This window comes from Scomber japonicus, chromosome 11 (assembly GCF_027409825.1).
Source record: "Scomber japonicus isolate fScoJap1 chromosome 11, fScoJap1.pri, whole genome shotgun sequence".
Classification (NCBI taxonomy): Eukaryota; Metazoa; Chordata; class Actinopteri; order Scombriformes; family Scombridae; genus Scomber; species Scomber japonicus.
In genome coordinates, this window is record NC_070588.1 from 25,803,309 (window position 1) to 25,818,847 (window position 15,539).

A 15,539-nucleotide genomic window follows, 5' to 3' on the forward strand; every position below is an offset into this window, starting at 1 on the left:
AAGGGCAGGTTTGCAATTTTTCAAATGTGTCAGGCGGCCAAATGCACATTGTAATAAGTTTTTCTTGCTGTAATCATTCCTCCTGTTCACACTGACCGTTAACCTTCATAATGCACTTTCACAGACCTCCTGAGAAAAATGTGCAAAGTTTGCCTGAAGCTAATTTATCCAAATGAGTCAAATCAAGTAGATATCTTTCAACATTTAAGTCTTTTTAGTGTTTTAACTATATTTCCAGCACAGGGAAACACAACAGGGAATTTGATGCTTATGAGACTGTAAATGATGTCAGATATCCACTTCATATGTCTAACTTAAACTGCTGAAGCCTCATATGAACTTCAGATAAACTTTTAAAATGTATGTTTGCACAAAACAAGGACTGTGGATTTTGTACTCTACCTAGTTTTGGTTCCAAGAATCAGCTGATGTTTATCATTGACTTCATGATGAAATAGATAGACAGATGCTTTATTGTCACTGAATATCAAAACATAACAAAACTTAGTTGGGCAGCAGTCCACTCCACTTAACTTAATGTAAAAAAAAAAAGATGTTTAAAATATGTATATAAAATATAATAAATAGGACACACAACAGTTTTAATGATTGCACACATGTATTTATGAAAAAGTTTTAACAGTTGACAAAGGGTGGTTATTTTTTAACATATATATATCATGATGTAGACATTATAAATGCTTGGCTAAATAAAAGTGGATTACATGAAACTGAATAGTTGTGATTTTTTTTGTCCTCTTTCTTTTTTTTCTGTAACAAAGCACAGAATGACGGTAATGGTCAAAGGCACGTTAGCATACACACATCAACACCGCTGTAAATAAAACTTGGCTACAGGTTTTTTCATTGTTGTTTTTTTTTGTTGTTAATATAGTGGCTACAGTCATGACATGTCTGTATCAAAGTCCAACATCACAGGCAGTTTATAGGCTGTCCTTAGCCTCCACAGAGAGAGGGAGAGAGTGAGGTTTCCATCGCTGCTGTTTCCACACAATGAAGAACGATGACCAACCCGGGTCACAGGAGACCATCTTTGCCCTAAAACTTTCAGCTTTTCCTCTTTGTCATTCCACTTCATTTTTTTATTTTTTCTTATCTAAACGTTATGCCAAATGATATTTCCAGATACATACACGATTGCTTCCCAGGGAAAGGGTAAAAATACTGAATGATTTCCCACAGTGCAGGAATACAGTAAAGCTGCCATCTTAATGCTGTTCTTGCTTGCTGCTTGCTTTAATCCAGAATGTTTGTTATTCTTGTAGTGTGGATATTAAAAAAGAAACAAAAAGAAAAAAAAAGAAAAAAAACATCTGGTGAAAATCAAGATAAAATGAAGTTAAAATATTCTGAAGAGGACAAACAGAAAACAGATACATCAAAAGTTCACATGATCTGAAAGTAGATCAAATCTCCACATTCTTGATTTTGTTTTTTTAAATACTCTGCTTTAAAACACGTACATTTTCATTCTGCTCATCCATGAAAGAAACCTCACTATCTCCTTTATAGAAATAAGTCATGACTGAAGTGTTTTCCCTTGTTTCCATTTGTGCAACGGAGAATGGACTTTAAGGAATTCCTGTGTTGAAATGCACTTAGGGATAAAACCTTATTAATTTAAGGGCATTTCCTATATACATGGCTTCCCTTAAATTAGTGCAGCAAAAAAAAAAAAGAAAGTGTTGAGAAAAGTTGTTTTATATGAGAAGGCACAGATATATTTATATGGAGCTGCCTATTCAGCATAATTGTACTGGGTTATACTGTATATGGCTCAGTATGGATGTATCATACAATTTTAACTTTGGGGTTATGGCAATAAGCAGTATATATGTCTTCCTGTGTTGGATCACAAACTGTAAGAGAATGGGACTGATATCTAAAGATCAAATTTGGAGTTAAAAAAAAAATCTGCTGCATCCCAAATTCAAGCCCCTCTCCTCTGTGTCATCATCACATGTTGACGTAAACGTGACTCACAGTCAACTCTTGCTGTCGTTCAAAGGAGGTGACCCAACAAATGGGACACAGCTGTCGTCAGTGTAGTACAGTACTTCTGAGAGAGAGTTAGCATCTCTAAAACCACATCAGTGTCTTTTTTTTTGTCATTGAAGAATTAGGAGATCATGCAGGCTTATTATAACTCATGCAATGCTCCAGTAATTTGGAACGTCTTCAATGCAATCTGAGTGTTTTGTTGAGATGAGTACATGATTTCAATTAGGAAATATGTCAAACACACACACACACACACACACACACACACACACACACACAGAGCGAGGTGGAGACCAGTGTGAGTTTCATTACAAATCTGTTTAAATTAAACAGGTTGCACATTTTTTGGGTGGTGACACATTAATGAAGGCAAATGTTTGGAGGAATGGGGCTTGGTATGTCGAAAAAGACTTCCATGATATTTGATGGGCTGTTTTCTTCATGCTTAACTGCACAGGATTTACAGATAGTTAGTTCAACTGCTTTAAAATGATGCATCTTGAAATAGCCCACAAACACAGGATTTCATTAGCAGCAATGCATTTCAAAAATAAAACCCCCTAACTGCAGCTATGCTTATTTTCTGTATTAGGAAATACTTAACTGAAATTGAAATTATGTGGCTATTTAATCCCTGATAGCAGGCTGAGTAAATCAGACCCTCGGATGGGTCGTTTGATGACAACCAAACCATTTTTCCCTGATAGTGATTTTCTCGGAAAGACTTCTTTTTTTAATGTTTTACATTTTAACTAACTTTTTTTGGTGTTGCTTTAATGCACAAAACACTGCTCTGTAATGGCATGGCAAACTGGCTTTTTCCAGGGCTGCACCGCACTGAGGTTATTTCTGGTTTGGTTAGGGTGTGGTGATGCCAATCCAGTAGAGCACTACAATCATGGTGCCAACGATGAGTTAGTCTCAAAAAAGTCACTGCCCGCCAGGTTGAAAGCTTAACTTTTGGTCCAATTATTTAAAGAGATTGTTTGCAGCATCTGTCATCAACAACAGCTCCTATGACTCTTTACAGCCAACTGAAGGTGGCAGCTATCTGTTCCACCTGTAGTCTCTAATTAGACTATTGAGGAGGAAGCAGAGGTGTTCATACTCAAACTGGTGCAAAAAATGTGTGTGGATACAGTCACATATCAAACTGTAGATGTATTAAAACCTCTCTGCTAATACCTCCCTCAGGACCTTCAGTTTAAACCAGTCCTCTTCAGGTGTGTCCATTCCAAACATTTGGGCAATGACGGTGCATATCAGACTGCAGTGCTACTGGATAAACATTGCCACACCCTCTACTGCTCCTCTCCTCTCACTGTGGTGCACAGCTAGTCACTGAGATACCAAACTGGTGCAGTTGACTTACAGTAACAACCTCATTGCTGCAGAAAAAAAAAAAAAGAGTTTGTCGGTGCAATACTGCGTTTCAAGCCCTGCAACTAACTGGACAGCATTCTCCATAAAAGCACCTTTATACTGCACACAGAGAGACATAATGCATGTTTTACATGTTAACATATACTGTACATATGAGATTTTTGTTGGCCAAAGCAGACCACCTAGTGAAAACAAACAGCAAATTACACATTATATTTATGCACTCACCGCATTTAAGGGTTTGCATTTAAAATATACAGAATATTTGATGTGTAATAATATCAACTGTGTCTTAAGGTAGCTATCACTTTCAGTGATTCTTTACACTGATGTATTTTTAGGTGAAGACAACTTCTTTTAAAGAACAAGTCTCCATTTGGTCAGTATAAAAGTTCTTAGAAAATTGTCATGTTCAGTTTTCTGCTGTATTTAAATTGAGGGAAACAAATGAATGTCCCTCGCTGAAAACAGGGAAGTAACGATGTCTGGTTTCCCTTATAAACACATATTTCTTTGGCTATCTGGATTCACTTGACCAATCCTCGTAGCTGGCTCAAGCTCCATCCTGGTAAACGCACTTGTGGCTTTTATACTTCATTACTATTATTTATAGTGTATCTTCACTAAAAACTGATAAGCTACAGCTTTTAAACATTTCAGATTGGAAAAAAAAGTATGTATGTGACTGATACAAAAAATATGACAATAACATGAATGTAAGCATGAGAGTGGGTGGATAAGCACTGATACAGGCAAACTATACTGAGTTTCGTCCTTCGCCTGCATTTGCTGCAACAACACAGCTCGGCTCTACTCTGCAAGGTACATGGGTACATCACAGGCAGGAGTGGCAAAAATTCCATTGTGTTCAGCTGAGACTCTTTCATCCTGCTGAATAGAGAGAGAGAGGAAATGAAGGTTAAGCACAGAGTTCACTTTGAAAACAAGCACGGCATTTTGGAAAATGTAAAAAAACAGTGTACTAGTGAAAAAGTCAGAGATACATTAGAATATGCAGTATATGATATGCACAAGTCAGTAGGGTGAGTGATCTGTTCGTTTCACCATTTTCATTTAAACTTTTATATTTCAAGTTTTTAATCAACTTTTCGTATTATTTTTGAATTTCTGTTTTTAAAAAAAAAAATCATAACATTTAATTATGAACTGCTCTTCGTTGACAACACAGGAAATACAGTCATCAATTATCAGTTTTCTCTTTCTCTGATGAAATGATCCAGCCCGCAGTGGGAAATGTTTACCTGTGTCTGTCTGTGGCATTCCAGGTAGTGCTGAATGTTGAGTATGTGCTCTGTGGAGGACATGTTGGGCGGAACGGTCAGAGGACTGATGTTGGCGTTCTCCTGGTTGATGGCTGATGTGCCCACCACAGACTCGCTGCGGCTCCACTGGAAGTAGCAGGAACCTTGAGGAGGGCTCTGATCCAGAGGTGTGTCAACCCCCCTCTGGCAAGACGACCCAGAGAAAGTGAAGGTGTTGCCCCCTGCTGGACTGGAAGAAAAATTCTGGTTGAACATGCAGCTGCTGTGAGAAACTGTCTGTCCATGTGCCGGCTGTCCCTGTTGAGTGTGGTTAAGTCCGTTCACAGTCTGAGGCCAATGGCCAGCATGTGGGAATGTTTGGCTTTCTGATGTTTGGCTGTGGCATGCTGGCACTGCCGGATGTCCGTTCTGCATGATGCCAGGGTGATGCAGCTTCTGCTGCTGGCTCTGCGGCCACTGCTGAACCTGGTGGTTGTGTGGTGCAAAAGGTCTGCTTCTTTGTGGACGAGGTGTAGAAAAGGGCATGGTTATATTAGGTGTGTTAGAGGAAGTAAAGTCATTGCAAGGAATCAGTGGTGGCAAAATGTCCAAAACGATGGGTGCTGCATGGTTTGGTTGTTTAACAGAGCTCTGCTGCAGCTGTCCATTTGCTGCTGTTGCAGGGGCTTGTATGTTGTTTTGAGGACACAGAAGACGTTGGCTCGACTGCGTCTGGCCAGGAATCCCCGGTGAGAAGCCCATATTGTTCATGGATGCCTGCCCGCAGGATTGAAATGGGGCACCAGTGGAAGCAACAGGGACGGTGAGCTCAGGAAGCTCTATCGCTGGGCTGAAAATGTCCTGAAGCTGCAGCTGCTGAAGAGGAGGCAGGTTGGTGTCAGCATGAGCAATCAGGGGACCTTGGTGGGAGAGTTTCTGGGTGCTGCTGAATATCTGAGCACACCCTCCTTGGCTTTTCCCTATATTCATGTGCTCATTCATTGTATCCTGCTGGTGAGCATAGACACCATTCATTGGAGAGTAGGTGCTCTCAGGGCTTGGTGTCTGAAGCAGTCCAGTGGGTGAAATCTGACTGAAGAGGTCCATCTGGTTATTATTGACCGCTGTGAGGCAGGTGGAAGGGTTGGCATTCAGACCATCTTCTCCCTTCTCCTTGAACAAAACAGAATCGATGTAGTCAAATATGTCATTGGTGAGGATACTGTCCAGCTCAGATCTCACGTCATTCTGCTGATCACCATCCTGACTTAATCTCTTGAGAGTATTTTCCAACTCCATCAACTCTGTATCACCGACCTCCAGATTTTCCAACGCGGCGCAAAAGTCGCCATTTTGAGCCATTTCTTCCAGCCTGTCAATCACAGCCATTACCGACTGCTTGGCCTCCTCTTTCACAACAACTGGTTCCCCTGTTGTAGCTGCAACGCCACTTTCCTGCCATGCATCACTGGATACGCTGACCAAGGCCCGGCTTTCCCTAAACACCTGATCCACAGGTAAGGGGGGCTCCACTGGCACCTTGTAGACGGAGTCATCCTGTTTAAGGAAGCTGTCCATCATCGAGCCGGGTGTCACGTCCTCGTAAATGTCCTTGTTGTTGAACAATTTATTGAACTGAAGCTCTTGAATGTCGATTGTAGGGCCGGTGTTGTAAAGGATGGCTTCTCCGGTGGTGACGCTGAAGGGGAGCTGCATCCTCCTCTGGCGGAGATACTCCTCACCCTCAGCATTGCTGAAACAGACCAAACAGGGTCCACATTACATTACTGACACCGAAGTCAGAGACTAAATGAGCTTGGTGAGTAAAAGCACCTTGGAGGTGCCTTTGGCAGCTGGTACTTCACACTAACATTCACTAAAAACAAAAACAAGTAGAACAGCAAAGCCACCTTTGTTCAATATCTAGCAACCTGTTATTCATTAATATATTATCATATCTGTTTGTGGTGAAACATTTACCATAATTGGAGATGCTCTCCATGCTATTGGATGGGTTTTTCCTGTCGTTTGCCATCTGATTTCATAATCACAGTGACTAAAAGAGCCACTGATCGTCAAGTTATTAAGGGAGTAAACACTCACACTAAAGCTCGCTGATATGCAATGATGAAGTCCGGTCTTCCTCCTTTGAAGATCAGCTTGGCGTTGGACTTCACCCACACCCAGCTTCCCGACTTACTCAGGAGCCTGAAAACAGTCAGGCCGGTCTCTCCTGTTTTAATCACTGGTAAAAAGACAAAAGGGTTAGAGGTTAATAGTGTAGTAGCAGCAGATATATACTTGAAGGAAACTCTGATGTGTAATTTGTTTGGCTTGTGATGGTTACATACTATACACAATGATACAACAAGGCCAGTGCAAGCTTTTCTTGAAGACAGAAATAAAAGGACATCTGCATTTCAATCTAATACCAAACAGTATTAGAATCTAATGTGAAAGTTTACATTAAATTGCCAACATACTGCGTATGTGGCTGTCAGCGCAGTACATCATATCAGCAGCGTGGATAAACTGGTAGCCGGAGCCTTTCATGCACAGTTCAATCTCTGAATAGCCCAGAACAAGCTTCCCCCTGGAGAAAAGACATTAAAAAAAACAACAGTTCACAAAATGGGCCACAGTGAAGTGTAATTGTAATGACCTGGGGAACATGCGTAATGTTAGGAGATTGTGTTTTGAGATGGAGCATCTGGAATTAGCCACAATAATAAATGAAAAAGACAAGAGTAGAATAATTTGTGTCACCTGTTATCAATGCCCATGGGTGTGAAGTCCAGCTTGTGCTTGGTTTGAAAGAGGAGGATTTTAGTCCGGATCTCCACAATGGATGGAGGCTGGACGGGCATAGCGATGGCAAACAGTGCCAGCTGAGGTTGGGTAGATGTCCCATTTTCCCTCATGAAGCTTTGGCCATGAAGGTACTTCAGTCGTCCGTGGATTTTCAGAGCCTGGTTTCAGAGAAGAAGAATATGTGATTCTCTAAAATGTAAGGTAGGAACATCTTAACAAGACAAAGAAGTCTAATGGGTGCTTGTCTCTTAAATTGGCTTTAAACATCACATTAGTCCCATTTTGGCTCTTTTGTTGACAACTGGACTTAAAATATTGCACTAACCAGAAAGCCAGAGGAGTTGTCCAGAAGGCAGCGAAAGCGACACACAAAAGTCCTCTCCAGGAAGGATGAGTTCTCTGGGGGAAGCTGGTCAGGACTGTACATCATTGTATTAATGGGACCCTGCATGACTGAGACCATAGGAAGAGATAAATCATCACACGTCAGAAGCGTTTACCTAAAACCATGAACCGCTGATTTATGTCAGGCTTGTGTCTCATTCAAACAGAGGAGTACAAGCTGCCTAATGGTTAAAACCTGAATAAATGTGCAGTGTTTTTACCATCTCCTTCTCCACCCACAGGTGAGGGGTTCAGAGCAAAGTGGAGCTGCTCCCTGAACGTAGGGCGGTCATCAGTATGGATGAGTTCATACACACTCTGGTGAATCACATCCGACTGTATGCAGAAAGAGAGAGCCCAACACTTCATCAACATGTGAAACTAAGTATTTGACACTCAAATGATTGTATGTGTATTGTCTCTTTAAGAGGAGCCAGAAGGGTAGAACCCTCACCTGCTGGAAGCCCAGGTACTCTTTGATTGTGGGAGAGGCGTAGAACATCAATCCGTCTGATGTGACCACTATCACAAATCCATTCAGCGCCTGCACAGGGAACACATGGTCACACATTCAGTGAGAATTAACAGAGGTTTCTTAGTTTCTTGTGTGGTTGATTTTTCAACAAAATGACTTTTTGTTCAAATCTATTGATACATATAGTGTTTTATTGTATATTGTTCATAATCATATAACTTTTCATAGCAGGCTGTGAAGGTGCTAGAGCCTCATGGTAAAGTGGGTGTTAACAGGGTAAAATGATTTTCATCTGGATTACATTACAACATGCAATCAAATATTTTAACAGTTTGCAGCAGCAGAGTTTACAGTAAACAGGATCCTTTGGTGCATCCACTAACAGAAAATGAGGAGAAAAAAGGAAAGGAAGAGAGAAACCCTATGTATTCATTCATTCATTCATTATTCAGCACATCAAAGAAGAACTAAAAGCTACAGGTTTGCTAAATGCATTTTTATAATCCAATTTCCAACAGCTTTTAACAGTCAAAAACAGATACGGATTAGAGCATAAAATCAGATTAAGTCTCATTTTGTCCAAATTTAACAGCTTTAAAATAAAAATAAAAAGCTCTGCTGTAAATAGCTGTGAATTTTCAGACTACTTTCCCTTTTTCTAGTATGAGGGATGCTTGGCAGAAGATACTGGGTTGTAAATCCTGGTGGTTGTTTTTTAATACAAAATAGTTGTCACCAGCTGCTGCCTCTCAAAAGCCCTTTTGTATTACATAATCACCGTCTGTTGTGATCATTACGCAGGCCAAACTGTGAAAATGTCCCTGACAGGTGAACATCAATAAAAAGGCAAAGGGCACTTGACAAGAGCGGGTTTTTGTTTAGAATCACAAAGCGTGGCCGGGCTTTGGCAAGAGGCCCCAAGACAAGCAGCCTCACCTGTCATAACTTCCTCCTCAAATGCATAGAGCTGGATTAGCTCTACACAACGCGACTAACGCACAAATAAACAAAGTCTGACTATGGATTTATGCACCTGCTAGCCTCAGGCTGTTCAGCTTACTAATCAATCAGCCCATGTGACTTTCTCTTCAACACAGCATGACAACATTCAATGAAAGTGTTCTAAAGGTGTATTTACATTATTCTTCAGAGTGGCTGGTTTTAATCTGTGTATTATTACAGTTTGTGTTTCTGCTTTGTGTGTGTGAGAGTTTATGCTGCTTCTTTTGGGTTAGCCGTTTAGAGCTGCTTTCAGTGATACAGCTTCATACTGTGATGGCAGTTGACCTGAGTGGGTCAACGCATGCCTTCTGACCTTACTTCATGACCCTGCTCCTGAGCACTGATGAACACAGGCCAGACACTGCTGAGCTTCAAAGAATAGTTGGGAATGAACAGACACTGTCTAAGTAGCTGCTGTCAAACTAGTCTCATAATATCACGAGAAAAAGGGAGACAGAGTGCACAGTGTAGTTCAATTGTTCAGAAGTGTGTATGAATGTACACTTGCAAACTGGTCTGATCTGTGACAGCTGTGTCATATGAACAGATCAAATATGTATTTGCTTTGACCTGTCACACACTGTTCTTGTGTGTGAGAGGATTAATAGTACCTTCGTCTGAATAGTTGGGTACATGGGATTGGCACTTTGTGGTTTTGGCTGTCACTTTGCATGGATCGTGCATATTGTAAGGGTGTAGCACCATGCCTGTTTTATAATGTTACCAGTTTTCAGTGTGAAGTCAGGTGACCTCGATAAGGCAGTAATGCTGCAGTGGTTGAAAGCTTCTCTGCCTCTCCGACTGTGGTGCTGTTGGTTGGAGTTGAAAATAAACTCAAACTAACTACAGATACGACTCGTCAAATTCACTTTGACAATTCTGTTTTCACATGCATCTAAAAGTCCATGTGTTTTCTGCAGGCCAGAGGACACCGACCAGCTTAGTTGACTGTAAACATGGTCCTGTGGTGGTGAGGGCAGTTTAAAATACGCCTCCATTGGTGGAAAGTGAAGAGAAAACAAACTGATTATGCTTCAGGTTGAAAAATAAAAACCAAACAAAGCAAATCCTAAACACTGTAGAACACTGAGGCATCAGACGTAACAAGAAATGGATCACAAAGTAATACAAATAGGACTCTTTCAGACACATGTGTCTGAGTGGACCCCCCCTCCCCGCCCCCTAGAAGTCAACTTAGCCCTGTTATGTACTTGGAGCAGTAGTTCCCCTTCAGAGAAGCCTGTGGTGTCCATGCTGTGCCCGTTCTGCCCGTTGACTCCTGGAAACAACACGGTGCTGCTACTTTTCTTCATGTTGGCTGCAGAAAAGGGAGGAAAAGAAAGTTACATTAAAATAAACCTAAATCTTACCCTGACATATCTACAACAACATTAAAGGTTTTACATAGGGCCCAACATATACTGGATTTTAGGGGCCGATGCTGATACCGATATTAGGGAGCAAAAAAATCCAAAATCTATGTTGTGTCAACTGAGAGAAAAAAAGGAAAAAAGAACCCTATCCCTCCAAACCTGCAGAGGGCGACCCCAGAGCCAAAAAATACCAAAATAATCAGGAACAGGAACAGGAAGTGCACCTGAACACCCATGAGGTTTTAAATGTTTGTCTGCACTTCAGTCAGGCCCTCTCACCTCACACACGACCGCAACTGATGGTTGACCAAAGGACGCAACTGGTAGGGGAAATCAGATCTTAATAGCGGATATGTTGTGAAATTTGTAGGCAAAGTATATTAAGTTGAATTGGTTGTGTTATGATTTAAGTGATTTACTTTATTGCCTATATATTATTTATGGAGTAGTGAAATGATTGAAAATGTACTGAAATACTTTCAGTTAATGTAACAAACAAGACTTAAGTTAATTTGAAAGTTAATTTGAGTTATTACTTATACTTGTACAGTTACATTTATTTAGAAATCTTTTGAAGAAGATGTTGTTGAAACTAATTCACATTTTCTGTTGTTATCATAGATTATCAACCTACTCCACCCTACCCTGATCCATCCATAATCTGTTCTGTTCTGTACCGTCAAAACCAAACCTACCTTCAACGAAAATAAACAATACAACTATGGATTGGAGTTGAGTTGTCCCTTGCATCCCTGCGGTGAACCAAGCAGTTTTTCAAGTTTGGGCAAAGTTGTGGTCAAAGTTCACATAACTTGACAATCTATATATATATATCGGCCGATACTATTTACTATTTTTATACATAAACACACATTTTTTAGCAATGATCCCTCAAATGTGGTTATCAAAGACTTGAGACAAAGATATGTAATGGAGGCCGGGATATTTTACACTGCTGGATCAACTTTTTTTGTGTAAAATGACATCAGCGTACCGAAACAGTAAACTTCACTGAATCATGAAAAATGAACAAGTACACTTAAAATATTGTTTATATAACTTTAAAAAATAAATAATATGGGCACATATTGGACAACATATTCGCAGATACTGATACGTCTGTGATAGGTCAATATCGGCCGATAATATCAGTACTGATATATCGGTCAACCTAGTTTAAATAGGTCATCAGACAGAGACAAAAATATGATACACAGCAAATTATGCACATTTTATCAGAAGGGTGGAAGTTAAGTGTCTTACTGTATATGCAGCAGTGTACAGCGGAATAGTAAATGAATATTTCAGATAAGTTGGCAAAATGTCAAAAACAGAGGTATTAAATCTTACATCCTGCCTGAAACATGCTCATTATTGTCTTTTCTACACACTCCAGATGTATTTAGCTGCGTGCTTATTCATTTTATTCAAGTCAAATAAACTATTTGCTGCCTGAACATGTTTCAGATGCCTTGGCATGTGCAAGCACAAAAGGTTTATTCTCTGAGGGCAATATGCACTCAGCGGATTCTGTTAAGATAATTAGGCCACTATCGAGGGCTGTCTACCAATCGCATCTGTGACTTCACTCTATGACATAAAGAAATTGAAGTAACAGGACACCACTGGACTTCACCTGAGCCGTTTGTGTCAAAAACCTGCCAGTCAGCCAGACAACAAAGCCAGTTTATACAACCATTTCCAGGTAAGGTATTACAAAATACTTGGCAACATCTCTGGTGTGTATTTCATATGAGGGAGAAGTTATCTTTGTAGCGACCAGATAACCAAACTTCCAGCGGCAGAAGTTGCATGACTGTTATTATTACTCAGTCAGTGTTTATCATTGCAACACCGACAGACAGCCTATTTGTTTTAGATTTACCTTGACATCTCAGTGTTGTGTATGAAATGAGCCACTCTGTCCCTACTGAAACCACTCTTATCATTATTCTAAGAAGCCCACAATACCATGTTGTGTTTTAGGCTGCCACTATAATTCAGAAGAATGATGCTATTGTTGGAGGGGGTGATCATAGGCATACTTGTGATTGTTTACGGTTGCAAAATGCTAGTACCACATGTTTTAATGCCTGGAAGACACAAGTTCACCTTGTTAGCACGAGGAAAGCACATATTTATGGCATGTCTGTCGTTCTTCCACATTGGTCCAGATTGAAACATCTCACTTATTAGATGGGTTGCCATTAAATTAACAACAGAGCCTCTAGCAGGGCTGTAGACTCTGTTAGAGTCTACAGCCCTGCTATCTCTGTAGAACAGGTGTAAACAGAATGCAAATGGGATTTGTTGGGGAAAAGAAACATGCATTAAATACATGCTTATATAACACACTGTAACACACTAACAGTGGATGAGGAGTATTCAAATTTGAATTTGAATTTGGCTTTGAACTATAAATGATCTGTACAGGCTACAACTTAACTTTCTTTTCTTCTGTGTTTGGCTCCATTTAACATGAAAGTCTCTATTGCCTGTAATGAAAATAGTGTAGTCATAAAAATGTTATGAGTAATATTTTGAGAGCTAGTCTAACAGCATCCAAATAAAGATGCAGCCACCTCTGCACCTCTGCTCCATGACAGGTCCATTACAGGCGCTCGCTTATCTGAATGGAGTGAATAGCTGTAGCTGTCTGGCAGTCGCCTTACTGTCATTTCTTTTCTGAGACACCTCACAGAAACTGCTGACAACGGCTATGAGCTCTCTGTCACTTGCAGGATGCATCGGGTCCTGGAGCTGACTGTGTCATGAGCTGCTGCCTTAGTGAATCAGGTGCTGAATACATAAATATTATGGCCACTAACTCCATGCAAACTGCAGTTCTTAGTCTTGTTATGTCCCTGTGGTAGTGTATGAGTTAGTGTTTGTAGTTACATTTCACTGCTAGTTATTATAATCTTGAAAAACTGCAGAAAGGTTTAAGTATTATGGTGGAAGTAAAGGGTAAATCTGCATTTAATCACATGCTAAAATGGCAGGAAGTTCTCTATGTGATGCATTTTACTACATAATATATTATCTTTGGTTTGTTTCAATATTCTACCATAGCTTATTATAAGCTTGAACAAGAAACTGAGAGCAACAGTATTGCTTAGGCTGTGCTGAGCTGTGTGTATACAGTGTGTCTTTGGTCGGCAGTCACACAGCTGTTATGGTTTTACACTACACTTCCCAGAGATGAAGACATACAAGAGTGTGGACAAGTCCTATAAATAATCAGAATGTTAGATCAAAAGTGTGTAGCAGGACAAAAAAAAAAAAAAAAAAAAAAGCAAAGTTGGCTATTTTTTTTGGCTTGAGTTGAGCTTCAAGTGTTGCTCTCCCACCAGAAGACAGGTTTTCTCATTGCTGGAACAACTGATCTGGCAGCTCGCGTATCCGCACACGCACGCACACACACACACAGGCACACACACACACACAGGAATAACACACACAAACACACGAGGTCCTCTCACATATGCCCCTGGGGGGGTTTTGTAAGCAATAGCCGACAAGAGTGCTTCCCTTATCTGGATGGCCACTACAGGAAAATCCCAGGATATGGCCTCTCCCAACCCGTCCGTCCAGTCCTGTCACGCAACTTCTTTAAGGAGAGACTGGGCCCCTGAACACTCCCCCACAAACACAGACACACAAGATATTCCCCCGCCCCTCAGCTGGAACTCACACGGCGTTTACACAAACACACAGACCTGCCCAGTCTGACAGTCACACATCCACACACAAAGCTGCAGGCCGTGCACACACAATCCATGCATTCATCTACTATGAGAGAAAAAATGTGACTCATACATGCAGCCAGACAGACAAAAAGTATAAGTATATCAGTAAAAAAACAGACACGCACACACTCACACACACACATACGTAATTCTTTCTTCAGCCTGGCATACACAGACAAATGTAGACCATGCAAGTTCAAGTCCAAATCTGGATAATCCACAAACTCTTTCATGCTGTCTTTTTTCCCCCCTCTATTCAGTGTTTGCGTGAGTAAGTGGGCCTCTTTATGGCTGTCTGTTTGTTTTCATCCTAGTTTTCTTTCCCCAGTGGTGAACTCTGCATCGTGTTCTTCTCCTCTGTTTCTCTTCCGAGCAGCGCTGCCCCTGTGTACTCATGTAGCTGCAGGAGAAATATGACTCAAGATCCCCTCAAGGCAAGTTTTGAATAATAATGTGCGTTTGATATGTTTTTTTCAACAAGAAAAGCTCAGTTATCTTGTCAGAATCCTTGAAATTACACTAGGACTTTCTTCCTCATCATTTCAAAAGTTTAAGCAATGGACACATGTAGAGGTTTCCACATAGGCTTGTGTAATCTGCATATTTACTTGTAGAAATTTGATTTTAATTGAGCAAAGAAAAACTTTTACACTTTCAGCAAATGAATGTGAAAACATCTCTCTAATATTAAACTGCACATATATCATTCTGCAAAAAAATATATTTTTGAGTGGAGGGGGACTTTAATGGAACTTGGCCAGAAATTGGTGGGAAAGACATTCCTGTATATTTGAGGGGGGAGGTGAAACATTGAGGCTTGACTTAAATAGTTGTGGAAATGATCTCCAAGTCATGAGTCAGACCGTCTTACATGTTTTTAACATCTTTCACAATTAAATAACTTATGATTTTAAAGAAAAGCCTCTTGTACTGGGATGGGTTTGCTTGACATCTGACTAGCCACGCTCTTGTGCCCTCCAAGTAGAGCCGATGAACATATATTTTATGTAACTCGCTTACAGCTATGATGAGACATCCGACTTAGCTATGAAAGCTCCACATGTAGACACCTTAAGAG

General features: G+C 40.5%; 1 protein-coding gene across 2 annotated transcripts in view; it reads right to left on the reverse strand.

Annotated features, from left to right (window-relative positions):
* Window positions 1-475: 475 nt before the first annotated feature.
* Window positions 476-15,539, reverse strand: part of LOC128367572 (aryl hydrocarbon receptor-like) — a 34,505-nt gene continuing 19,441 nt past the window's right edge. Inside the window, exons 3-11 of one of the 2 annotated variants that reach the window (XM_053328163.1) lie at window positions 10,551-10,657; window positions 8,317-8,406; window positions 8,084-8,198; window positions 7,804-7,931; window positions 7,434-7,636; window positions 7,151-7,260; window positions 6,771-6,912; window positions 4,668-6,420; window positions 476-4,293 (exon numbers count right to left, since the gene is read on the reverse strand). In XM_053328163.1, the coding sequence (XP_053184138.1) occupies window positions 4,216-4,293; window positions 4,668-6,420; window positions 6,771-6,912; window positions 7,151-7,260; window positions 7,434-7,636; window positions 7,804-7,931; window positions 8,084-8,198; window positions 8,317-8,406; window positions 10,551-10,657 (2,726 nt within the window). In that variant the 3' untranslated portion in view covers window positions 476-4,215. Of the gene's footprint in view, window positions 4,297-4,667; window positions 6,421-6,770; window positions 6,913-7,150; window positions 7,261-7,433; window positions 7,637-7,803; window positions 7,932-8,083; window positions 8,199-8,316; window positions 8,407-10,550; window positions 10,658-15,539 lie in introns of both variants that reach the window. The other variant, XM_053328162.1, reaches the window with a different exon arrangement.